General features: G+C 54.3%; 8 protein-coding genes across 8 annotated transcripts in view; 4 read left to right on the top strand and 4 right to left on the bottom strand.

The window, feature by feature from the left end:
- Positions 1-2051: 2051 nt before the first annotated feature.
- SETTUDRAFT_31476 (glycoside hydrolase family 55 protein) lies at positions 2052-3768 on the top strand (the record flags this gene model as incomplete). Its single annotated transcript, XM_008026879.1, has 8 exons — positions 2052-2191; positions 2214-2283; positions 2375-2579; positions 2754-3038; positions 3085-3245; positions 3267-3351; positions 3412-3665; positions 3706-3768. 8 exons carry the CDS (start codon positions 2052-2054, stop codon positions 3766-3768), a joined length of 1263 nt encoding a protein of 420 aa, XP_008025070.1.
- Positions 3769-4941: 1173 nt separating this feature from the next.
- SETTUDRAFT_163207 (uncharacterized protein) lies at positions 4942-7019 on the bottom strand. The gene is made up of 3 exons (XM_008027464.1): positions 6934-7019; positions 5821-6844; positions 4942-5771 (listed from the first exon to the last, which is right to left on the bottom strand). Exons 1-3 carry the CDS (start codon positions 6941-6943, stop codon positions 5375-5377), a joined length of 1431 nt encoding a protein of 476 aa, XP_008025655.1. The 5' UTR covers positions 6944-7019; the 3' UTR covers positions 4942-5374.
- Positions 7020-7531: 512 nt separating this feature from the next.
- On the bottom strand, positions 7532-10063 carry SETTUDRAFT_135788 (uncharacterized protein; the record flags this gene model as incomplete). The annotated part of the gene is made up of 3 exons (XM_008027463.1): positions 7532-9660; positions 9730-9867; positions 9943-10063. 3 exons carry the CDS (start codon positions 10061-10063, stop codon positions 7772-7774), a joined length of 2148 nt encoding a protein of 715 aa, XP_008025654.1. The 3' UTR covers positions 7532-7771.
- Positions 10064-11398: 1335 nt separating this feature from the next.
- On the top strand, positions 11399-11985 carry SETTUDRAFT_31473 (uncharacterized protein; the record flags this gene model as incomplete). The annotated part of the gene is made up of 2 exons (XM_008026878.1): positions 11399-11638; positions 11665-11985. 2 exons carry the CDS (start codon positions 11399-11401, stop codon positions 11983-11985), a joined length of 561 nt encoding a protein of 186 aa, XP_008025069.1.
- Positions 11986-12715: 730 nt separating this feature from the next.
- On the top strand, positions 12716-14936 carry SETTUDRAFT_163204 (uncharacterized protein). The gene is made up of 3 exons (XM_008027462.1): positions 12716-12778; positions 12835-14415; positions 14466-14936. The coding sequence occupies exons 2-3, from the start codon at positions 12940-12942 to the stop codon at positions 14598-14600; spliced, it is 1611 nt and encodes a 536-aa protein (XP_008025653.1). The 5' UTR covers positions 12716-12778; positions 12835-12939; the 3' UTR covers positions 14601-14936.
- SETTUDRAFT_153905 (uncharacterized protein) lies at positions 14916-16557 on the top strand (the record flags this gene model as incomplete). Its single annotated transcript, XM_008027461.1, has 4 exons — positions 14916-15044; positions 15093-15603; positions 15672-16249; positions 16327-16557. The coding sequence occupies 4 exons, from the start codon at positions 14916-14918 to the stop codon at positions 16555-16557; spliced, it is 1449 nt and encodes a 482-aa protein (XP_008025652.1).
- A 598-nt stretch (positions 16558-17155) lies between these two features.
- Positions 17156-18953, bottom strand: SETTUDRAFT_89228 (uncharacterized protein; the record flags this gene model as incomplete). The annotated part of the gene is made up of 5 exons (XM_008027460.1): positions 17156-17624; positions 17679-17773; positions 17824-17894; positions 17945-18106; positions 18200-18953. The coding sequence occupies 5 exons, from the start codon at positions 18951-18953 to the stop codon at positions 17156-17158; spliced, it is 1551 nt and encodes a 516-aa protein (XP_008025651.1).
- Positions 18954-19416: 463 nt separating this feature from the next.
- SETTUDRAFT_171401 (uncharacterized protein) overlaps positions 19417-23327 on the bottom strand; it is a gene marked incomplete at its 5' end in the record, with an annotated part of 4959 nt that continues 1048 nt past the window's right edge. The window contains 6 exons of the mRNA XM_008027459.1: positions 19417-19877; positions 19931-20682; positions 20733-22184; positions 22247-22904; positions 23016-23060; positions 23126-23299. Of these exons, the coding sequence (XP_008025650.1) occupies positions 19710-19877; positions 19931-20682; positions 20733-22184; positions 22247-22904; positions 23016-23060; positions 23126-23299 (3249 nt within the window). The 3' untranslated portion in view covers positions 19417-19709. The remainder of the gene's footprint in view (positions 19878-19930; positions 20683-20732; positions 22185-22246; positions 22905-23015; positions 23061-23125; positions 23300-23327) is intronic.

Raw genomic sequence — 23327 nt, 5'->3', positions numbered from 1 at the left:
AAGTAAGGAGGAAGACTAAAGGTCTGAGCGTTCGTACGAGTAACAACTATAAAAGGAGGGCCCTCTAGATAGTTCTTTTCTGTATCTTTCTTCTTCTGTACAATAGGTGAATGCATACTCGTTAGTTAGGCCTCTCTCGCCCATAACACGTAGAAGCTAGTGTTGGCGCAAAAACGCGTCTCTAAGCTTAAGGCAGCTAATAAAGCTGCTACATAACAAAGATCGTATAAAAGAAAGCAAGTGTAAAGAGAGGGGACTCTAATAGTTAAAGAAGGAGAGCGATTAGCAGTTCTAAAGGAGTTTAGGGCGTGTAGTAATAGAAAGAAGGCAAAGAAGAGAGTGCGCGCTAAGGTAGGTGAGCCGTCGCAAAGGCACTATAGACGCTGCGGCGAGGCAGGGCATAATACGCGCACATGTAAGCAAGTAAAAGTAATAGATTCTGAATAGAATAGTCTACTATAATTTCTAATTACTGCTGTAGTTGCGTTGTAATAGGTATATAATAGTCGTCATGTTGGTGGGGTCTTGGCGCTGTGAGCCACTCGCTATACTGAGCCACTCGCTATACTTTGACGTTATATAAGAGAATACTAATTAGTATCTTATTTTTTTATTATTATTTCGCTAAAATTTAGCTTTTTACGCCAAATAGCTAATAAAACCTTTTAGTTCTTTATTAGTAATGAAGTAAAATAAGTAACTATAAGTTCAATAAAAGTTTGATACTAGTTATAGAAGCTTCTTCTAAATTCTTTTTTAAGTAACAAGTTCTTTTCTGTATAATATAACTCTAGTAGATATATAAAGATAATTAAAAACCACGCGTTCATTACATAGCTTCTAAAAAACTGTATATCTATCTGAGTATTATCTTATATAGTTTCAAATTTTGCTAGATAAGGTTTGAATTAGTGAACATAGAGATATACTGCTATAAAGAAGGCCTATTGTAGGATGAAATCGCTTGCGAGGGGAAAGTTGTTGCCACTAAGTATAGGTTGCGCTTAGACAACCGGAGGCTCAACAATTATGAAGTCTTGCCAGCCGATATCCCGAGCGCGAACAAACCCACAGATGAGAACATCGTTCCTTCGATATTGGGATTTGTCAACGTCGCATCTAACAGCACTTTGAGGAAAAGAGAGCTCAATTCCACAGGCCTCATGAGTGAAGACGCCAGCCCGGACGGTGGTTACAGTTACAGCGTGCCAGCAGAGCTTGTAGAAGCTGATCGTATCCTCGCTGAGTCAATACCGCAACATGTTTCGACCGGCAACTAGAGCGACGTCGCCTCGAAGATTGAGGTTAAGTATGCCCTCAAAATCAACGATATCAATCTGATACCTGCCTCCTTTGCCATGACGGAAATGCCATCCATACTTCCTGTTGCTTCTAACAAGACAATTTCTCTTGGCTCCAGTGGTCTGAAAAAACGAGCGCCCAAGTATTGGATGGCCAATCTGCAGCAGCTGGGCTCTATTCACTTCGCACCACAGGGCTACAGGCTAACCATTCGTGCCCCCACCACCTTTCGTCTTGTGTTGACAAGATGAAATACTCGTTTGGAGAGACGTGCGCGACTACGGTGCAAAGTGTTCGTTTTCAGCTCTCTGAATCCAAGAACTTGCAATAGCATGATCGCCAATACGAAGTAGTTTTTTTTCAGGTGATGGAGTCATCGACGATACGGGTAAGGGTAAACTATGACCGATATCTCATCATGCATTCACGCCAATTCCTTTGTTAATCATCTGCTAGCAATCGTGCCATCTCTGATGGCAATAGAGGTGGTGCCAACAGTAGCTCGAGCACTATCCACCTAGCGGTCATCTTCTTCCCCGCACGAGCATACCTCGTCAGCACTTCAATCATTCAGTATTTCAACACGCAGCTACTGGGTGACGTATATCCCAAGAAACTATCCTGCGACAAATCATTTTGACCAACAGTTGTCTCCTGGACAATCGATGTTGCGACTATATTGGTTGCTTCTAGTTTTGTGGGCCTCGGTGTCATTACCTCCAACCAGTACATTGGCCCTGTTCCTACTGATGAATAGTGAGTGGGAATCTGGCTTCCGACATGACGCTGTTGCTCTGACTCTGGTGCATTTTAGGTATGTTGATCAAAACAACTTCCTGCGAAGTGTGAAGAATGTCAAGGTGGACGACACACAAACACACTCGGATGCGTACGTATGTGCATTTCACTAGTAATTTGCTCAGAGTACCTCCCTGTAAGAGCATTGAGTTTCACATGTCTATCGATGGGAATACTATGTATGTGAGTAGTTTGGCAGGCTTGAGATGCACATCATCACTATAATCATCTATTGCTGACGCCATGCGAAAGCCATATATTTGGAAAACAGTAGTGGAGATTTCATGAGAAACCTAACCTTCGTCGGCGGCAGTTTGCGGTGAGCGGTATTCATGCTTATGTTGCGCTTTTGACTGATGCAATTTACAACAAGCCATTTGGTTTTAGTCAACTGCAAAACCGCCGTGCAAGTAGACTGGGACTGGGCATGGGCGATGCAAGATTTCGTTATTGGGTCATGCAAAACAGGTATTGTGATCGTAAGAGGTGTCAGTGCCCACCCCGTCAGTGTCTAGACCACTCCGATGCTAATGTTGACGTGACTCAGGCTGGCAGTTTCGGAAGCATAGGTCAAAGTGTGGGGTCTCTTCTTCTTCTTCTTCTTCTTCTTCTCATCCTTCTTCTTCTTCTCATCCTTCTTCTTCTTCACGTAGGGTTCTTCAACAAGAAGACCGCGGTATACGAAGAAGCTGCAAGGAATGATCTTCTGCCTGGCGGCAACGAAGTGAAGGTTGAGTCTCGGGGATTCGGTATTCTCAACATGCTCGATGGATCAACTTTTGTCAACGGCCAGAAGATCCCCACCGTCAAGCTACCAGTGATGCTCCTTCACCCAGACATGACATATGTTGGCCCCAATCTCTACACAAGAAGGCGACCAAAGTACCTGGACCTCGACTCCACCCAAGTGCTCCACGTGAAAGCTCTTGGAGCCAAAGGTGACGGCAAGACGGACAACACTGACACCCGGAACGGCATCTGTAGTGTGTATTGCGTTTGGAGTTTACATCATCAAAAACACCCTCGAGATCCCGACTGGTTCGCGAATGGTCAGCCAAGCATCAGCACAGATTATGGGAACAGCACCACAATTTGAGCATGCTTCGAAGCCCAGGTCTGTAGTCATGGTTGAGTTCAGAGGCGAGGTATGTAGCGTCGAAATATAGGACATGCTTTTTACTTTTTCAGGGCCCACGGCTGGCGTTGTGATCGTGGAATGGTACACACGCGAGTCCAGCCAGGACTCAGTTTGTGTGTAGGGTGAGTATTGTAAACGTTATTTGACTTGTTCTAATCTTACTTGTATTTCAGATTCGGACATCGTTGATGGGGGAGCGATAGGATCAAAGCTGCAGAGAAACTACTGCCCCCAAGCTGACCGGCGCTGTGAACAAGAACTGCATCGCGGCATCCATGCTCCTGCACCTGACGACTCAGTCATCCACAAACGTGGAGGAATCGTAGATCTGGATGGCCGGTCAAGACTTGGATACTGTTTCGCAGGATCAAACCGACTTTTATGTCGCCCGGAGAGTCCTGGTCGAGTCTCAGCGTCCGACATGGCTGTACGCGACGATTTCTGAGCACAATGTCCTGTAACAATAGCAATTCTCCAACGCCAACAACATCTTGATGGCTATAATTCCAAGTGAATCCCCATACTTCTAGGATATTCCCAGAGCCCTGGCCCCATTCCAGCTTGGCCGCTTAATAACGATGCTTCTTCCACAACTGCTCTAGTAGCTCATCCAAGTGTGGCGTATCTTAAGTCGTACGTATAATTGACAATGAGGAGATACACGTCTTGGATTTTGGTATGTATTTTGCAAAAATTGCTTGTTATATGGTTCGAAAGACTGTCAAGATGGTGTCTTCGAGGTTGACAAAATCACCCACATGTAGATGTACAATCTCTGCAACAAGACTGTTCGCTAAATGGTCAATCCCGTCAAGATCAAGGCTACCATGGCAAAAGACAATCAGAGCGGGTTTCTGTCTTCCATCCTTGCCTGGGCGCGCAACGGTACCATCGGAGAGCTTCATTTCCCCGGTTTCACCCTGTAAAATGCAACTGAAGACTGGGCCATGTTAGACGCTACAACCCGTGACTGAACCTCGACTGTCCAAACCTCCACGTCACGACGCCGGTGTTGGGAAGTGTGGGATGTCTGGTGCAGATATGGACGAGCATATGTGTCCAAAATAGCATCACTTCGGAGCTGTTCCTCGCGGTCAATCCGTCCCTTAAAGCAGCTTGCTCGGTCTTGCTCAACATGGACAAGGCGTATCGTGGCTGACTCGTCCGGCAGTGGCAATTGGATCCTATTCCGAGTATGCCAGAGCTGACTTCAATTGCTGCGCCACAACCCACTCGATCCGCCAGCCCTGGTTAGATAGAGTGCTTCGTTGCAGAGAATATATCCACTACCTCTACAAGCCATATGGCACAACATAAATTGGTTTTGCCAAGATTTCTGGCGACCAGCCAAGGACAAAGAGGACGAATTTTCACTACATCTGCAAAGTACTCTTGGGCCGCGTGGTATCTATCTCTGTTGATGACGTGTATCCAAACTCTACATATTTTATTCATCAATTTTCAAGGTAACTGTGCGTCCAAGCAGTTATTACATGGTTGTTTCCAACTGTAGGTGATCTAATCAGTGTTGGTCCGCCATGAGTGATAAAGTAACTCTATACTTGGGAGTTAAAGAAACAATGGGTTGTGTCGTTTCCAGTCAAAGAGGGAGGATGAGAGCAAAGGACAGTACAGTCTAGTGCTGGGAACAGGACCATTCAGTCCGGTGAATGCATTCACAGCAGTATGAATCGTATTCAGTGACAAAGCCAATGCCCCATCCATCCGTAGCATGTCCAGGGCATCGCACTCGCGTATCTATTACCCATGCAAAGTCTATTCTGCACAGACGCCATGTCTTGCATCACCCACACTCCTATTGCGGCCATATCTCCACAGTCACAAGCAATGACGCAGGCCCAAAGCCAAGCATGTCCTCTACTACGGCAATAGCGAGCACACCCTTAGCTATCCTGCCTACATCTGATAAAATGCATTCCTTGAGGTTAACAATGATACATTACAGAAGGACTGCCCTCTTGACCTAGCCATGTCACGTTCCAATGCGTAAACGCCGTGATTCCTTCGCAGACTTTTTTGTTTCTTAAATCATATGTTACAACGTGCTGCAAAAGCACTCAACCCCTACATTTCGTCCTTCCAAGACAACAGAATCGAATTCCCAAATGAGCCAACCTAGCCCATAACCATGCCCTTGAGACCAGACATGTCGCCTTCCTTGGCGGCGATTTCAAAGTATCCATAGATGATGGTGACGGCCAGAAGAATACCAGTACCGCTGCCAAGAGCGCCGAGGAGGTCGCTACCAACAGACAGAGCTCCAATGCATGCACCGCCAAAAGCAGCCGCAGTGGGAATGACACGCTTAAGCTCCTTGTACATGGACTCCTCACGGTGACCAGCCATGACCAGACCCTGCTCCTTGAGCTGCTTGGCAACGTCGCGAGGAGAGGAACCCGAGACCTCGATCCACGTCTTGGAGAAGACGGCGCAAGCGACGAGCATGTATACAATGAAGATGGCCGTCTTGAGGGGGTCAGAGAGAGCCTCGGTGATGCTCAGAGGGGGAGACCTGTGCCTGTCAGTGAAAAATGGTCAAATCGGCTTTGTGGCGAACGTACATGTAGTAAGCGATACCAGAAGTGGCGAAAAGCTGGGCGGAGCCCTCCTTGGGCTCCCAAACGCCGAGAAGCTTGACAAGAAGGTTGTCAGAGAAGCGGCTGTAGAGCATTTGGCTGATCAAGAAGACATTGGACGACAGAGCCGACTGTAGCATGATGGGCATGTTGGACGTGTAGAACAGGCGGACGGGGTAGGAGCCGCGGACACCACGCTGGCGGGCAGACTTGACGGGAATCTCGACGCGGAACCCCTGCAGGTAGATGACGGCACCGAAGACGACGACGGTGGCGATCAGGTTCATGACGTTGGGGAGGTTCTGGCGATAGAAAGCCTCCTTGAGGGCAACCGTCTTGTTGGGCCAGGTGAAGAGCAAGTGAACGAGGGCAATGAGAGCACCCTCAAACTCGGGGCCACGGCCAGTGTTGATGGTCGTGGGGGAAAAGGCCTTCCACATGATGGACTCGCAAATGTTGGTGGCAATGAAGAGCGAGATGCCACTGCCGAGGCCGTAGCCCTTCTGGAGGAGCTCGTCGAGCAGAATGACAATCAGGCCAGCAATCATCAGCTGGATGACAAGCAGGACGCAGATGCCAGCACCCAGGTCAGAGGGCTGTCCGTAGAGTCCCGAAATGACATAGACGACGGCCTGGCCAAACGACAGGAGGATTGCGAGGAGCTTCTGGGCCGTCTGGTAGAGCTCGCGGTCCGACTTGAGGTCGAGGTTGACGTCAATCAAGTGCGTGCCGGCCAGCAGCTGGAACACCATGCCCGACGTGATGATGGGCGTGATGCCCAGCTCCATCAGCGTGCCTCGGTTACTCGCCATCATCATGCGCAGCCAGTAGAGCGGATCCGACGTGTCGGACGACACGATGCCGTAGAGGGGCATCTGGCTCATGACGAGGAAGACGAGCAGCGTGAGACCAGTCCATACCAGGCGGTTGTTGAACGGCACCTTGCTCTCGGGCAGCTGAATCTCGGGGACGAGAGGCACAAAGGGCTTGACGAGATCGAGGAACCGTACTGCGTGTGTGAGTTAGCTGTCGGTGGCCCGGTGCGACCGCGTGCGCGCAGGCTCCGCGGGCCCATTGCGGGCGGACAAGTCGACTTACGGCCGCTCATGATTGCGATCTATGGCCCAGAGACAAGAAACAAAAAGACCAGGACAAATGGAAGGGAGAGAGAGATTGCTGTCGGCCTGGGGATGGAAGGGAAGAGGGGGAGGAGGCGGTTTGTACCGTCGCTTTCACTTTCGCAACGTGTCGCTGGGGGAAATTGCCCGTGCGCGCGCTAGCCGTAGGCGGCTCCGTCCCTGAATCTTTGCCCGTCTGCCACACCAAGCGCCCTAGAGGCCACGCTGTTCTGTCGCATTCGAGTCCCCCCCCCCCTGGGTCACTTCAAAATTAGGCTTGCCAAGAGTCACGTTCGCGACGACGTCTACTGTACACAACATTCTTGATATATTCGACCAAGTAACCCCCTCCCTGTCCTTGAACCGAGCATATCGCCACCAACCTCCCCCCCCCACACATGGCATGCTATCCATCAGCCCACAATGACGAGCAATAAACATTAGGTACACCACAGGCGTGGGCGCGGCATTCAGACCTCGTAACCAAACACCAAGGCCAGTCTTCCAGAGACCACAAACTACGTGTGCAAAGAAGAAGAAAAATAAACTAAAATAGAGAAAACAAGGGGCGGGGGCGGGGTATATCCAATCATCACCAAACCAAGTACAAAAGAGTCCGCACGCGCGTCGGCTGCTACTGGTACAAAAAGGTGATTACAACAAGTAAAGAATGTATCGAGTAAGGGGTATAGGGCAGAAGATATGGTACAGAAGCGGACTCGCCGCACGTCTACAAGGAACGAAGAAGCTGGATATTCATGCAGTGACGTGACAAAGGAAAAGGAAGATTGAACAGGAAAGTGCAAGGAAAACGTAGCTCACGCCATCATCATCAGTCTCGTTCCACGTTTCTGAAGGTTTCGCGGCCGGTAGTTTCCTGGTCCGAGATGGTTTCTGGGTGGAGCGGCGGCGGCTTGGGCATGTCGCTCACAGTATCTTCGGCCAGCAACCTCGAAATAGCCGTCGCGTAGGATGAGGCGGCACGTGCTGCACGCAAAGCACCTCGGATGGAACTTCTGGCGCATGTCTGTTTCAAGGTATTGGCCTTCAATGCCACGGCGGCAGGCGTTGCATAGTGATCCGTTGAGCTTGTGGTAGTGTTGTTCGCAGTAAGGCGCGTTCTCAAACACGTAGAACTCGGCCGTAGGGAAGGGGACGGCACATTCTCGGCACACAAAGCAGTGCTTGTGGTAGCGCCCGGTAAGGCGACCCGACGAGTCTTTGACCGACTTGCCAATAATAGGCTCCGAGCACCCGCGGCAGTTGCCTTTGCTGGCCGCCTTGGGCTGACGTCCATCTAGCTGCTGTGGCTCGGGTTCAGCCATGTTCCTGGGCGGGCTTCGACTGGCTTGCGTTGCATTCCGACTCATGGGCCCTCTCGCCGACATTGGGGTTCGTGCGCCCATCTGTATGGCCGGGTCCATGGGAGATTCTGGGTGATTGACATATGGACTGGGTGGAAACGTAGGCTGGCGAGGATTTGGAGACAGGGATCGCGGCGGGTACGGCTCTGCACCGTCAGGGCGCATGTAGGTCCTGGGTGCCCGAGCACGCCCATCTTCAGCATAAGGCTCCGGGCTCGCACTGGTCCTAATAGTCTCGTCTGCCGCATAATCTGGGCGGCTAATCTTGGAAGCTTGGCGCGAGTGTGCAGCTTCCGATTCCGGCGGGCTTGACCTCGAACTGGCTATGCTTCGGACACCGGAGCTGCCATAGGAATCATCCGAAAAGCCAGAATCGGAAGGCGTATGAAGGCCAGTCGACTGCCCGTCACCAAGGGCAGAGGCAGCCAGAGGCGGAGGACGTAGGGAGCGAGACGGGGCAAGACCGCGCGGCACGTCGCTCTCAGAGCCACTACGGCTTGAGCCACGCGAAGGAAACAAGCCGGGCGGAGGCATCAAGTCTGGCGCGTCTAGATCGATCATATCCGCTGGGGGTAAATCTTTTTCAGAGGGCCTCCTCGGCCGTGGCGGGGGCTCTCTCCCTTTGCTGTTCTTCCGCAGTGGTTCCGTTGCCGTGTTTTCCTTTGTCGAGCGGGCAGTCTGTGAGGATTCCCTCTGCAAGCGGTCCAGGAAGGCGTCGATACCCTCTGTGGGGTCTGGAGTCAATGGGCGTGGTGGTCGGGGCTGGACGCCAAGCTTCGGGTGAGAGGGGAGGCCAAGGCTGCGGTTGGAGTTTGCAGAAGTGCGCGATGTGTTTGAAGTGACAGACGACCGCTGTTGCGAGAGACTCGCAATGCTCGCAACGCTTCCCTGGGTGCGATTCCTCTGGTGTCCCGGCGCAGGTGCATCGGCAGCCAGCCTCGATGTGCTTGTTCTACTTGGCCTTGAGTCAGTCTTGCCGTCAAAGGGTCCTGGTGCGATGGTGTTGATGCGCCTCGCAATGTTCTCTCCACCATCAAAGCGTGGACTCAGTGGGGCAAATAAGGGGCTTGGTTGGGCGTAATCTGGGTGGGGCTCCAGGCGTTCTCGTGGTTGGAACCTGGCACTCTTGGGAGTCACGGTCGTGGAGCGAAACGGCGGGAAAGCAGAGTCCAGGTTGGCATTGTAGTCTGGCGACGGAGGGGCCTTTGAGTGGGCTGCCGGGGTGGTCACACTACGGGTCATCTTGAAGGGAGAATTGACGGGTGGGGCGGGTCCTGGCGAGCGAGCGGGAGCGTGGTTGTAGTTGTTGATAGGCGATGGATCCAATGGGCGGAACGGCTTGTCTGGAAAAATCAGCGTCCATGTTTGCACAGCATGTATGCAGAGTCAGGTGCAGGGCTAGAGGAGCTTACTCGCTGCATTGGCATCGATACGCGGTGGGGGAGGCATGCGACCCGACGGGGCTGGTTGGTTGGAGCGACTAATGAATGTGGGACCCTGGAATGTTGCTGCGCGGGTGAATTTGGGAGAGATTGTAGAAGGCGGGGAGTCTGTCATGGTGGTCGAGGTAGGCGACATGGGCTCTGGGACGGGCATGGCTAGGGTTGATGAGGTTAGGGCAGCACGACGAAGACGGACAGTATACTCACCGGGCGCGGGGGCGGTTTTGCAGACATGGTCGGCCAGATGCAGGATGTCAATGTCGACGGCACATGACGAGCATTTGATGGTGGGCAGCGAGCTCATGCGGTCCATGGTGGCATGCAGAGCTCGCGCGGAGCGGCGATATCAGGACAGCTGGAGTGTGTGGACGGCCTTTGGGTAGTAGCATGGGGCGAGGGAGGGCGCGCGAGAGGGAGAGTATGTGTGTGCGAGTAAGAAGGAGAGAAACGGAGAGAGAGCGAGGGGGAGAGAGCAGCCGAGGACTGCAGACAATGTGCTGGAGGACAGAGCCAGACGCGTGACGACGACGACGGTGGACACACAGGGCTGTTTGATCTTCGGAAACGGTGTGTGGACCATGCATGCTGAATCAGGGGCAGCATGCGGGCATTGCTCGGAAGGGGCCTAGGGAGGTGAGGTGAGGTGAGGGAGCGAGGGTCGAGGCAGGTGAGCATGGCAATGGCAGCGGGAGACGAGCTTAGCGCGTCGGCATGCACGCAAGGCGCGGCCACGGCAATGGACACGCGCAGTGTTGGAGTGGGCGTCGCGAGGCTAATCAAATGCAACCACCACACACGGCGACGGTTGAGCGAGTCGAGAGGCGGCGAGGGCGTGGGCGTGGTTGGCGTGTGCCGTCACCGTCGACGGCGGGCGAGGTGATTCGGCGGGCATTATTTGCTTTGGCGGGCGGGCGGGCGTGCGTGCACAGGCTGAATCGTGTGCGTGCGCTTTCTGGCCGTTCCAGCCGCCGAGGGCTGCCATGATGCCATGAAACCTGCGGGCCCTCGCCCTCGCCCTCGCCCTCAGACTTGTTGCTGGATGGCCAGGCAGCCGGTGTGTGTTTGTGCATGTTTGTGCGCGTCTGGGGCGGCGGCATGCGAGCTGCGAGGGCGGGCGGGCCGGCGTCGTGGCAGGAGTCGGCGGGCATGTGGGTGGTGCTCGAGAATAGAACCGGCCGAAGGCGACGAGGGTACAGTCCATGTGTGTGTGTGTGTGTGTGTGTGTGTCTACATGTATGTGCTGGGAGAGAGCAGGCTCGCGCTCGCTGTTCGCATCCGGTCCCTGCACGAGGGAACCGCCAGGGGCCCGCTTGTGACTGACACCGACACCGACATGGCATTGGCATTGGCATTGCCATCGCCCGCCTGGCACTCGGCCGATCGACGTTGCGCCAAAGCCGCTGTGGGTGTGCGACTAGGCCGTGGTAAAAGGCGCGGCGTGGACGAGATGCAGGTGAATGCCGCTGTCGGCGTGGTGCTACCGCAACGCTGTCTCCCCGACGACAAGACGACGCGAATAGACTCTGGGCCATGACACGCGCGCGATGGCCGTGGCCTTGGACTCGCCGTTTCGAAACCCGCGCAAACAAAAGTGGCGGAAAAACAAAAGGGATGCAGGCTGGATGGAGAGGCGTGGGTGATGCTGGTGCTGCTGCTGGAGGTGGTGGTGGTGGTGGTGCTGCTGCTGCTGCTGCGTCGCATTGTGATTCGCATTCTGCTGCTGCTGCGGTTGCGCCCATGTCCCGCGCGTCGACTGACTGTATCGCGCATCTGCCCCCCTGACCGCCTGCCGCATTGGGCCGTGCTGCGCGCGATTGGCTGGCTGCACGGGCCCGCACCCCTTCACCTCGATACTACACCTACCAGCGACCATGTGCATGTACACGCTCGACCTACACTACTGAGATGCCATCACCATCGTCTTTATTGTTGATTGACTGCATGCCTGCTAGCACACCCAGTTCCTTTGCCCTCACTCTTGCGTCCCTGTCGTCCGGCTGTCCCCACGACAGTCACAGACGTTATGACTGCACGCCCTCTGCTATCGCACCTGCTGCACGTCTGACGACAATTTCCGTGTCGTGTGCCCGGCACGCAGTGTTTGACGCCCACGGCGTTTCGTGTGCGCTTTTGATCCTGACCACAGCGGCCAAGACGCTGCCCGTGAAACGCCGTGTGGCTCAGGAAGCCGCCTGCTATGCCTTTGCCCTGGTCCACTGCATGTAGGCCATACTGACACCGAGGACATGCCCGGCCTACATGCACATGCACATGCACATGCACATGCACCATCCATACCAAGACAGCCGTTCGCTGCCCACCCGCCCACGTGACCCGTCACGTGCAGCGCCACAGCCACCGTCACGTGATGGCGGGGCTGAACAGCCTCAGTCCAAGTCTAGGCACAGGCACCAAGTGCAAGAACTTACGTAGGTGTCGTGTGCCTTTGCCCTTTGTGGCATGCCGCCCCATGGGCCTTCATCTGCAACCCTGCCTACAGGTACACACCATTACACGCACACGCACACTACATGTACGTATAGTATAGCACATGCAACAACAGCCGCCTCTCGCCCGCATCGCCATCCAGCGCCCCTCGTAGCGCCGCAGCCTGGCCATGGCACAAGACTCGTGCAAGCCATCCATTGGTGTCGACCCTCCTCAAAACGGCTACCGCAATAGTCGCCAGTATGAAAAGTGGAGAGACTAGACGGCACGTCAAAGAGGCGGTGGGTGAACACGCTGTCCGGCTGCACGCGGCTGCGTTTGCGCCCATGGCTGCGTGATAAGTCAGCCGCGGCACGGCAGACATTTATATGGCTACGACATGGCGCCCCAAAGCCCTTGCTTCCCCATCCCAACACAACACCACCACCACCACCTTCTTCTGATTGCACTCCGCAGCCGCCTGCCTGGCCACGCTTGCCGTCCCTCTCCACCCCCCCCCCATCACACACTCACCACCACTTCACCCGGGCCATTGCCCAGCCGTCAAGACGTTTTCCAATCTCCTCAGCTCGTAAGTACCCCTCCCACAACCCCGTGGGGACTGCCTTCACTAACCACACCCCGCAGGATCCACAACCCATTCGCCGGCCGACGCACTTCTCCCTCTGGGGCAGCGTCGGATCTCGACTTCCGCAACTAACTTGTCCAAACCAACTCGCAACTTGAATCACCATGGCACCACACGCTGAAGAAAGCGTCGGCCACGCGAATGGGTCTGCTGTAGACACCGCCCCCCAGGCTCCGTTTGTCGTCGATTCCCCCAATGTCAACTACACCGACGACACCATCACGACAAAGTACACGTACCGCACCACGGCCGTCACCAAGAACCAAGACGGCCGCTATGTTGCCGTTCCCAAGGAAACCCTCTACGACTTCAAGGTTGACCGCAAAGTCCCCAAGACGGGCGTGATGCTGGTCGGCTGGGGCGGCAACAACGGCACCACCGTCACGGCCGGCATCATTGCCAACAAGCGCAACCTGGTCTGGGAGACCAAGGAGGGTAAGCGTGCCGCCAACTACTACGGTTCCGTCATCATGGGCTCCACGACCAAGCTTGGCGTCGACAGCAAGACGGGCCAGGAGATCCACATTCCCTTCCACCATCTCCTGCCCATGGTGCATCCAAACGACCTTGTGCTTGGCGGATGGGACATTAGTGGCATGAACCTGGCCGATGCCATGGACCGCGCCAAGGTCCTGTCGCCCTCTCTCAAGTCTCTGGTCCGCAAGGAGATGAGCGCCATGAAGCCTCTTCCCAGCATCTACTATCCAGACTTCATCGCCGCCAACCAAGAGGAGCGTGCCGACAATGTCCTCGACGGTACCAAGGCTTCCATGGCCCATGTCAACCAGATCCGCAAGGACATCCGTGACTTCAAGGCTGCCAATGGTCTCGACAAGGTCATTGTGCAGTGGACTGCCAACACGGAGCGCTATGCCGATATCATCGAGGGTGTCAATGACACTGCCGACAATCTGCTCAAGGCTATCGAGTCCGGCCACGACGAGGTTGCTCCCTCGACCGTCTTTGCTGTTGCCTGCATTCTCGAGGGTGTCCCCTTTATCAACGGCTCTCCCCAGAACACCTTCGTTCCTGGTGCCATCCAGCTCGCTGAGAAGCACAACGCCTTCATTGGCGGTGATGACTTCAAGTCTGGCCAGACCAAGATGAAGTCTGCTCTGGTTGACTTTATGATCAGCGCCGGTATCAAGCTCACCTCGATTGCTTCGTACAACCATCTTGGCAACAACGACGGCATGAACCTCAGCTCTCAGAAGCAGTTCCGTTCCAAGGAAATCTCAAAGTCCAATGTTGTCGACGACATGGTCGCTGCCAACAACGTCCTGTACAAGGAGGGCGAGCACCCTGACCACTGCGTTGTCATCAAGTACATGCCTGCTGTTGGCGACGACAAGCGTGCTCTGGACGAGTACTACGCCGAGATCTTCCTTGACGGCCACCAGACTATCAGCCTGTTCAACGTTTGTGAGGATTCGCTTCTGGCCTCGCCTCTGATCATTGACCTCGTGCTCGTCGCTGAGATGATGACCCGTGTGCAGTGGAGGGCCCAGAGCAGCAATGGCAGCGACACAAAGTTCAACAACTTCCACAGCGTCCTCAGTGTCCTCAGCTACATGCTCAAGGTATGTCAAGTAGGCGCCTCCTGTATTGACACATTGACTGACTTGTACAGGCTCCTCTGACACCTCCTGGCACCCCAGTCGTCAACGCCCTTGCCAAGCAGCGTGCCGCTCTCACCAACATCTTCCGCGCCTGCGTTGGTCTTGAGCCAGAGAACGACATGACGCTTGAGCACAAGCTCTTCTAGTGGCCTTAGTGGGTCTGCGTCTCCTCTGATGTACACAAGCTGCTTGACCACGTGACTTGGCGGGATCGTGGCCAGATGTGTTTGCGACTTTGTTTGGCCAACTCTTTACTCTCTTTAAAGCAATATAAAATGTGTTTCTGCAATCTCATCTTTGGTGATGTATCCATTAGCAGCGAGATGCTGCAGTCCTGTTTTTGGTACTGCTTTTGTGCATCGTAAGCAGCTAGAGTATATGCAAGAGGGAAGGAAGGCGCGCTCCGGCCGCCCATCCAACTCTCCTCACCACCTCCATCCGCCCTAGCACGTTACGCAAACATGCCAGCCTCATCATCAATTCAGTCCTACTTTGCTCCTTCGTCAACCAAGAACAGTGATGGATTCACCAGAGGAGAGATGCAGTCAGCTCTTGCCCCGACTGGAGCCAGTGCACCCAGTGCCTGGATGGCATGCCACCTCACCCTCACCTTCAAACTCGCTGCTAACACCCTAAAGCCCACAGTTGAATACGAAGAAGCCGAACTAGGCTCTCTCGAGCCCGGACCACGCCATCTCAGCCTGATGGGTCGCATAGTCAATTTCAACGATCAAGCCAAACCTAGCAAGTCACACAAAGCAGCACAGGGATGCATCAAGGTCACGCTCTCAGACGATACCGGAGTGCTTACCGTACGTCTCTGGTACGCTGAAGCCCGCTACAAACTCAAGCTCGGCCAGCTCGTCAGCGTCTGGACGGTGCATATTTCCAGCTCTTCCGAGTACAATTCACTAGCCCCTAACAGTGCACCGCTGTTTACCAGCATATTTCCCGAGAGCGAGAGACACTGCCATTTCATGTTGCACGAAAACAGCGATGATGGAACGAGATTCAAGAGGCCGTACCGAGTGAGAGAGAGCAAGGTTTTGACCGGGCTGATGACGCTGAAGAGCTTCACTGATGGTGGCTACGATATTGACGAGCCCAAGCTTCTCGTCTGCGTCAAGAGTATCGGAGCGAGGAAGAAATGTATGCATAACCATTGCCCCTCGCATTCTAGACTGAATAACTGGTTGACTGTATACTAAATCCACCAGACATGAACCGCAATGGTACGACATCCGAACTCGTCTCTCTCGGCATCTTCGATGACACTTCCGAGGCTGTCCTAACCCTCTACTCCACCATGTGTGACTCAGCCTCTCTCTTTGTACCCTCGCAGACCGTGCTCCTCATTTCCAACCCTGGCTGGCGCATCGACAAAACCGCTAAACTCACAATCACGAGCAATTCCCGCGTAGATATTGACCCAGACATGGGTGACGCCAGGTTGCTACGAGCATTAGCACAGCGACTAACCAAAAAGGAGCATGTCAACCCTCCATTTTCCATTCCTCATACACAAGTGGCAGATTTTGAAGCAGCAAGCGTAAAAGCACTCTACACCCTTGCCGATATCGACAGTGTCGCTCGCTCGCTCTCCATTTCAAACTCGAGAGAAACAATCGCTGGATACCTCAGTGTCATCATGACAAATCTCAACATCGTCTCCCCATTCAAACGCAACATGCTCCTCAGCACAGAATGCTGCGGGATTCCCCTCTTCTCCAATCAGGTGACGATGCAGTGCAGACAGTGTGGGAACATAGTAACATTACGCATCAATCCTAGAATTGTATGTTGTCCAACTCTTTCCCGCTTGTTTTTTTCACACGTCCAAACGTAACAGGACAGCTAATGATGAGTATCAAGCTGGGTCCCATAGTGGACGAAACAGGCCAGATTAGTACGGGCAAACTCATTCTCGCCGACACCGCGTGGTGTCAACTTCTTGGTCGCACAGCGCAGCAGCTTGTTGAGACGGATATACATGTCCTGCGCTATCTCGAGCAACGCCTGCTATTTCTGCGTGTTACCATGGGTTTCGCGTTGCAACTAGAAGATGGAATTGGTCGATTGGCCATATGGTGTGTTAGGAGCTAGTCGTCTAATGCGGGTTGCTACGCAAGAGCAAGAGATGAAAGATGCACTGGGCCTGGAAATATACGCGATATATATGGTACGCATGTCTAGGTTGAAGACTATTAACATTTTCGACATAAGCTTGGCAGATAAGCCGGGTATCGTGCTGACTAGCCAGCAGTTGGTTTGTCAGATGATGCTCATGATATTCAAGAAATCGAGTGCAATAGTTCGGATATGTGATTCCATGGTGTATATTACTGCGCTATATAGTCAGCTGCCCTAAGATGGAATTCTACTCTCGTAACTGGTTATGGAATAGAATAATTCCACTCAAACGAGTCGTTTAAGAACATGTTGCAACCAACGTAATTCTTTCTACATGAGGAAAGGATTCAAAAAGGGTATATTCATCTTTTCTTTGCATATTGTAATTCTTCGCAATCTGCAATGCCTCCAAACCACCGTGGTGGGATGCTATGCTGTCAAGTCGCCCCATGTATTTGAAAAGTACAAAGTAAACAAAAAAAATACTCCGCATACATGTCATTCTCATACAATGAGCCGCTAAAACGAGTAATGCCGTGTTCCCTCAAGGACACGGCGTGATTCATTTTTTTTATTCATCTCCCAGCACACCCGCTAATCCTCTCAATATATCTCCCACACCAATTCCCTGGGTTCCTACCCGCTCCTTTGCCTCTCGATCTCTTTCTTCTAACCGCTTGGCCGCAGTGCCTAGCACTCGGTCTGCCACTCGCTCCGCCGTCTGCCGATACTGCTCAATCTTGTGGACGCCGTCGGCAAAGACATCAATGTGGGGTTCTAGCGAGCTGGCAAGCATCTCGAGATGTGTTTGTAATGTTGCCGGCGATCTAAAGGTGAATGCTGAAGACGGCGGTACTGTATCTGTCTGTGGCTGTGATGATTGTAGAGTTGAAACTATGGCGGCTTGATCCGGGTCGAGCAGTGAAATGTCAATGTCGGATAGCGAGGGTGGTGATGTGGGTATTGAGGGGGCTGTGGGCGGCGGCATGGCTTTGGATGTTGACGCTATCGCTGCCCAGGCGTCTTTTTCCTCTTCGAGGCTATTCCAAGTCAGTCTCCAAAGCTTCAGTATTCACGTGGGGCTTCGGACGTACAGCTTAATCTCTGCTTCCAGCTCCTGCAGTGTTGCTTTGTTTTTCTCGTTTTGTGGATTCGGTTTTTTCACCACAGGTGGCAGCGCAGTCTCTGTCTGTACACTTGTCAATGCGAGCTCATCGCGTAGCCAATCAATGCACCTACTCTGCTGTACCAGTCGGACAAATCGGATTTGCCAGCGAAATCGTCCAGGAGCTCTTGTTGTATCGCCCGTGCTGGGATTCAGTCAGCCTTGTACCCCAATCTCGATTTTTGTCCCACATACCAGCCATGATCGCATTCGCATTCTTAACGTCGCCTGACGGTTTCGGTGGTAGTGCCCGCGACCCACACCATGTCAGAAGCTGCCTCATTCGCCGCGGCTCCGGTAGGCTTTGCTCAATGTACTTGTAAAACTCTCGAACTTCGACTTCGGAATGGGGTAGCGCTGCACTGTTGTTAGTATGCTGCTCCTCAGATGCGCTGCCCAATGCACTCGTTGTGCATGCATAAACCGCCATCGCAATCTGTCCAGACTCACCATTCGACTGACCGCTATCAATCAGAAAGCTTGCTCTTCTCCCCCGCAAACCTGTGCTGCTCCGCCTGTGTCCATCTTTGTTGCCTTTGCGCATTTCCTTGTTTCGTGCAATGACGGGTGTATCCGCAAAAGGGAGTGTGATTCTTTGCGCATTTGGGTCACTCTTCTTCTCAGCATGCAGCTTATTGTGTGTTGGCGTTCGCACGCCTGTGTACGCGTCCTCTTTGGGCTGGGCTTCGGGAGCTGGTGTCGTCTGCTTCTTTTTTTCCTTTTCTGGTGGTGCTGTCTTTTTTGTGCGCGACTTGGTCGCCGGAAGAGGAGGCTCCTTGATTTTTGGGCGCACTTCTAGCTGCTCCCTGTCGCCAGATATGCGTGCCGATCTCCGCCGCTTCCCCGAGTCTGATGATTCCGGGTCGAGTGCTGCAATCGACTGCTTCTTCCGTCGCGAGGTGGATGCGGTAGGTTGCGCGTCAGCGATTCGCGCAAGCTTCGCGGGCTTCTCCACGGGTACGGGCGCTGGCTCCGGGGCCGGAGGTGCTTTGGTGGTCCTCCGCGAGGTGCGGCGCGAGAACTGGAAGCCGTCGTCGTCCTCGTCGTAGGCAGCAGCCTTGGCTGTCCTCTTGGGTGCAGAAGCCGCCTTCTTGGTCGTCCCATTCACTTCCGTCCTTGGTCGCTTTTGCACAGGCGGCGCATCATCGTCGTCGAAAGCTTGCTTTGCGCTCCTTCGTCGCGTCGTCGGTCGGTTTGTGGCCATGGGGAGGGATTGGAGCGGGGAGCGCGCGAAGATAGTAGTCATGAGTCCAGTTTCTGCGTCACGGGGTTCGGAGTGTTGGTCTTCGGTCAAAGCGCGTGCATGGGCGCGATAGCAGGCGAGCGAGCTATCGTCAGCTAAAGTCGGGGCGCAAGTGAAGGCGATTCGCGTGCGATGCAAAGGATGCTCGTGGTGTAGGCAAGCGTGCGATGGTGCGTGTAATGATTAGGCGGTAATGCGAATATCCCTAGGTGTGGAGGGGAACGGTCGTCACACGGGAGCAAGGAAGTTGGTGTGTGCACCTGCCGGCAGCATCATCAAAACAATGATTTCAGGACTAGCGTCGACACGTGACCTGTCGCTAGCGCTCCCTACAGCGCGTCAGCACGAGCACGAGCACAAGCACACGCACACGCATGCACGGAATGACAGTGGCATAGACATGTGTATTACTGTATGAAGATGTAAGTATATATATGTATATGTGTATGTATATATCTATAAGGGTACAGACTTGGCTCAGCACATAACAAACAGTACACACAGCTTTTGCGCTCCCTATCCGCCTGTTGCCCATCAAACGCACCCAAACGCCCAAGAAAAAGCGACTGACCCATGCCGCTAATCCGTATGCTCTCATCATGTCCCATCATTACCTCATTACTCCAGGTGCACCGCGACAACAGTATTGATTACCCCCCAGCCCGTCCGATTTTCCGATTTTGGGTTTCTGTGCCTTTTCGACAGCGTCTATTAATTCTACATTCCAGCGCCAGGCATGGGTCCCTTGACGCCGGCAGGTGCTAAGCTGCCTTCGATACGGCGCTTGGCATCCTGCTTCTCTTCATGGGTGGGATTGGCTTTGCGCATGTCAGGGACATGGGCTGGCCGGTTAGGGCTGTGGCCGATAGACATGCCAACACGGACCTGGAGCAGTGTTAGCAGAAGCAGCGCAATGCAGACATGGATGAGTTGCTTACCAGAGTTTCGAGAGCAGAGTTGGAGTTGTCAACAAGGTCCTCGTCGTATCGCATTTGGCCAGGCTCGAAGAGGAGCAGCAGAGTGCTGCCGCCAAACTTGAAATAGCCCAGTTCTTCGCCACGCTTGACCTGCTCGCCCTTCTTGCGCGTAATGACGGTGCTGCCGACCATCATGGCACCTACGCAAACAATCATGACACGGCCGTGGGCGACAGAGTCGATGGGCACCAGCACGCGGACGTTTTCGCCGTACACGTCCAGAGCCGAGCGGATCGCCATTGGGTTTACTGTGTAGTATTCGCCCTCAATCGTCTTGGGCTCGTCCAAGACTCCATCGACAGGGATGTGGAACCGATGGTAGTCTTGGGGCGCCAGTCGGAATATGCCGAGTGAGCCTCCATGGTAGCGCTTTACGTCTTCCGGATAAGCGTCGCCAAGCAGGCGCTCAAGGGTAAAGTCGCGACCCTTGACCCAGATGGCCTGTGCTGCGTCAATGGTATTGAAGACAACGCTTCGGCAGTCGGACGGCGATACGATGACCCTTGGGTCATCGGGCGCAGAGCATGGACGCGCGCCTGGCTTCAACGCTCGGTAGAAGAACTCGTTAAAGTTCTTGAATTGATCCGTGGGCAACAGCACCTCCGACATGTCGAGCTGGTGGAAGTTGATAAAAGGCACAATTTCTGAGGCTGACGCGGGGTCGTCGTATTTCCTTCCCTGCTTGAAACTCAGCGACTTGAGCAGTTTGCGAACTGTTTACTCGTTAGCATGCTGATTGTCCGAGGGCCATGTCGCAACCTACTTCGCTTCTTTTCCATGTTGTTCGCCTTGAGGCCCTTGTAGAGCAGGCGAATGCCCAGGCGGACGTAGACGCTCATACGCTCTTCGTTGATCTGGCCCGTAAGGCGATCCTGGACAAGGATGTTGGCCGAGTTTGCGCCCAGTTTGTAGCCACCGTACGAAATCTTGGTGATGACCTTGGAGTACCACTTCCGCTGCGCCTGGCTTGAAGTGACAAACCCGGCCATGACAATGTTGTTGACCTGTCTCCAGTCCTGGCTTGCACACGTGGCAATGTGGGTGATGATGTTGGCATCCGATCGCTTGTTGAGCTTGGGCTGGTGGCAGATGGGACATTCACGAATCTCGATAACGTGCTCCTCACCCTTGTCATCCGCCAAGTCGTCAATCTGAATGTCGGCTCCCTCTTCGCCTTCCTTGCCCAGTGTGGCCGTCTCGAGCGCTGGGATGGAAGTCGTGGAGCTGTCCTGGTTGATGGGAGTGAGCATTCCAGAAGTTTGGGGTGTAGGGGTGCCCGATGCAAAAGACCCGTTTCTCTTGGCATTCTTCGCTTCGGTGGCCTGCAGCTGGTCCTCGAGACAAATGACAGCTTCGTCAAACGTAAGAAGGTGGTCTCCGTTGTGCCGATCAGCAAAGCGCTCAAAGAAGCTGTCAATGGTGGACTCGTGTAGCGTAGAGCCAAGCGTGTCGAGCATGGTGGTCAGCTCCACCTTGTCAAGCAAGCCGCTCTCATCGGCGTCGTACTGCTTGAGCATGGCTCGCCAAAACTGCTGCCTCAGCGCCTTGTAAGGGAGGTACTTGGCACGAATGTAAAGAGTCGGGTTGTGCTTGTTCTCCCAGCGCTCTTGGTGCTTCAGCTCCAGGGGAAGTGTATACAGCTTCAAATCCTCGTCGTCTACAGCAGATGGTTGAAGATTTATGGTGCTGCCCGGGGTGAGGTTGCCGTTTGAGTCGGTTGTGGCGCTCAGTGTGACAGCCGGGGAGGGAGAAGAAGAGGCATTTCCAGCCGCATCTTGCGCAGAGAGCGAGCCAATCGAGCTCTCCTTCTTCAGCGAGGGCCGACCCAAGCGTGAAAGGCTGTGAGTAGACCCCGAGCGGGAGAGTGGCAGGCGGAAGCGAGACTTCTTGGAACCACCGTCGGACGGCGAGATGCCCGGCGAATCTGATGGCTCGAGGAGCTTGTAGAGCCCCGTCTCCGGGTCTTCTTGGGGCGCTGTGGAAACGGCCTTTTCAAGGGGAAAGTTGACGGTGCCAACGTAGTCGTTTCCTGAAAACTTGTCCTTGTCCATGACGGTAAAGTTGACCGAGTAGTTGGTCTCGTGGCGCAGGACCTGGAAGACGAGCTTCTCTTCGAACACGGGGTTGAGGTCGTGTCTGATGGTTTTGGTGCGGTACGTCTTCTTTCCGAGCGACGTCACGACAAAGGGATCCATGTCGAATGTGGTGCGAGTGACTGTCAATGCGTCAGCCTTTGCGAAGAGAGGGAGGGGGAAGAGCGAAGCAAAGAGAACTCACCATTGCGCTCTGGCGGCAGGTCGGAACATCGCTGGATCTCGAGGAAGAGCACACCGGCGACATCGCTGCTGTTGGAGTATTCGTAGACCGTGTGGCCCTTTACCTTTCGCTTCATGCGAGCCAGCTTGAGCTTCTTGCGCCGCTTCTCGCGCTTCTCGGCCTTTTTGGACTCGTCGTGGGCCTCGTCTGAGCTCGAGTCGTCGTCGTCGTCGTCTTCGGCGTCGGTGCCGTTGCTGTCGCCGCGCATGAGCAATTCGTCGTCGTCCTCGTCGGGGCTGGGCGTCTGGCCGGCAATGGCCAGGAACTTTTGCAGAATCTGCTCGGGGGTGGCGGCGAGGTTGAGGGGGTCGATGAGCGAAAACTGGATCTGGATCTCGCCCGAGACGACCGACTTCTTCTTGCCCGAGCGGCGCGCCTGCAGCGGGATCCACTGGGGCTCCTGGTGGGTGAGGCCGTTCTGGAACTGGTCTTCGAGTATGACGTCAAACTCGCCCATGTAGTCCTTGCCGAAGCGGTCCTTGTCCCAGCAGACGACCTCGAGCAGCAGGCTCTGGTCGCCAACAATGGGCAGCTCGAGCGTCTCGTTCCATTCTGGGTTGAGCTGCTTGTTGATGGCGGGCGTGGTGACTTTGGTGTCGCCGAGCGTGAGGACGAGATACTGTGTGGGGAGGGGCGCAGGTTAGACAAGCAGGCAGGCAGGCGGGCGGGCGGGCGGGCAAACAGGCAAGCAAGCAATCAAGCAAGCAAGCAAGGCGGCGGGCGCACTCACCGGGTCAGACGTGCCACTCCGATCTTTTGCAGCGAGATTCCTGCCCTGTGTCGACGTTAGCTGGCAGGCGACGAAAGGGGCGGCGAGGGCGGCGAGGACGGCGGGCGCACCTTGATGACATTGGCCCTCAACACCAGGCCGGCAGCGGGCTGGTCGGACATGGCGCGGATGCGTGGGCTGTTTGTGCGCGATGCGGGCGCAGAGCTGGGGGTGGAATTGGGGCCGTTTGCGGACGAGGTGGAGGGATGCTTGAGGCGGTGCGGCAGCGGCAGCGGCAGCGAGAGCTTGGTGGTAAATGTAGGGTCGGGGCAT

The sequence above is a fragment of the Exserohilum turcica genome (assembly GCF_000359705.1).
Source record: "Exserohilum turcica Et28A unplaced genomic scaffold SETTUscaffold_2, whole genome shotgun sequence".
In the NCBI taxonomy this organism is placed as follows: domain Eukaryota; kingdom Fungi; phylum Ascomycota; class Dothideomycetes; order Pleosporales; family Pleosporaceae; genus Exserohilum; species Exserohilum turcicum.
The sequence above is the reverse complement of the archived record's forward strand: the minus strand, read 5'-3'. Positions and strand labels throughout refer to the sequence as shown.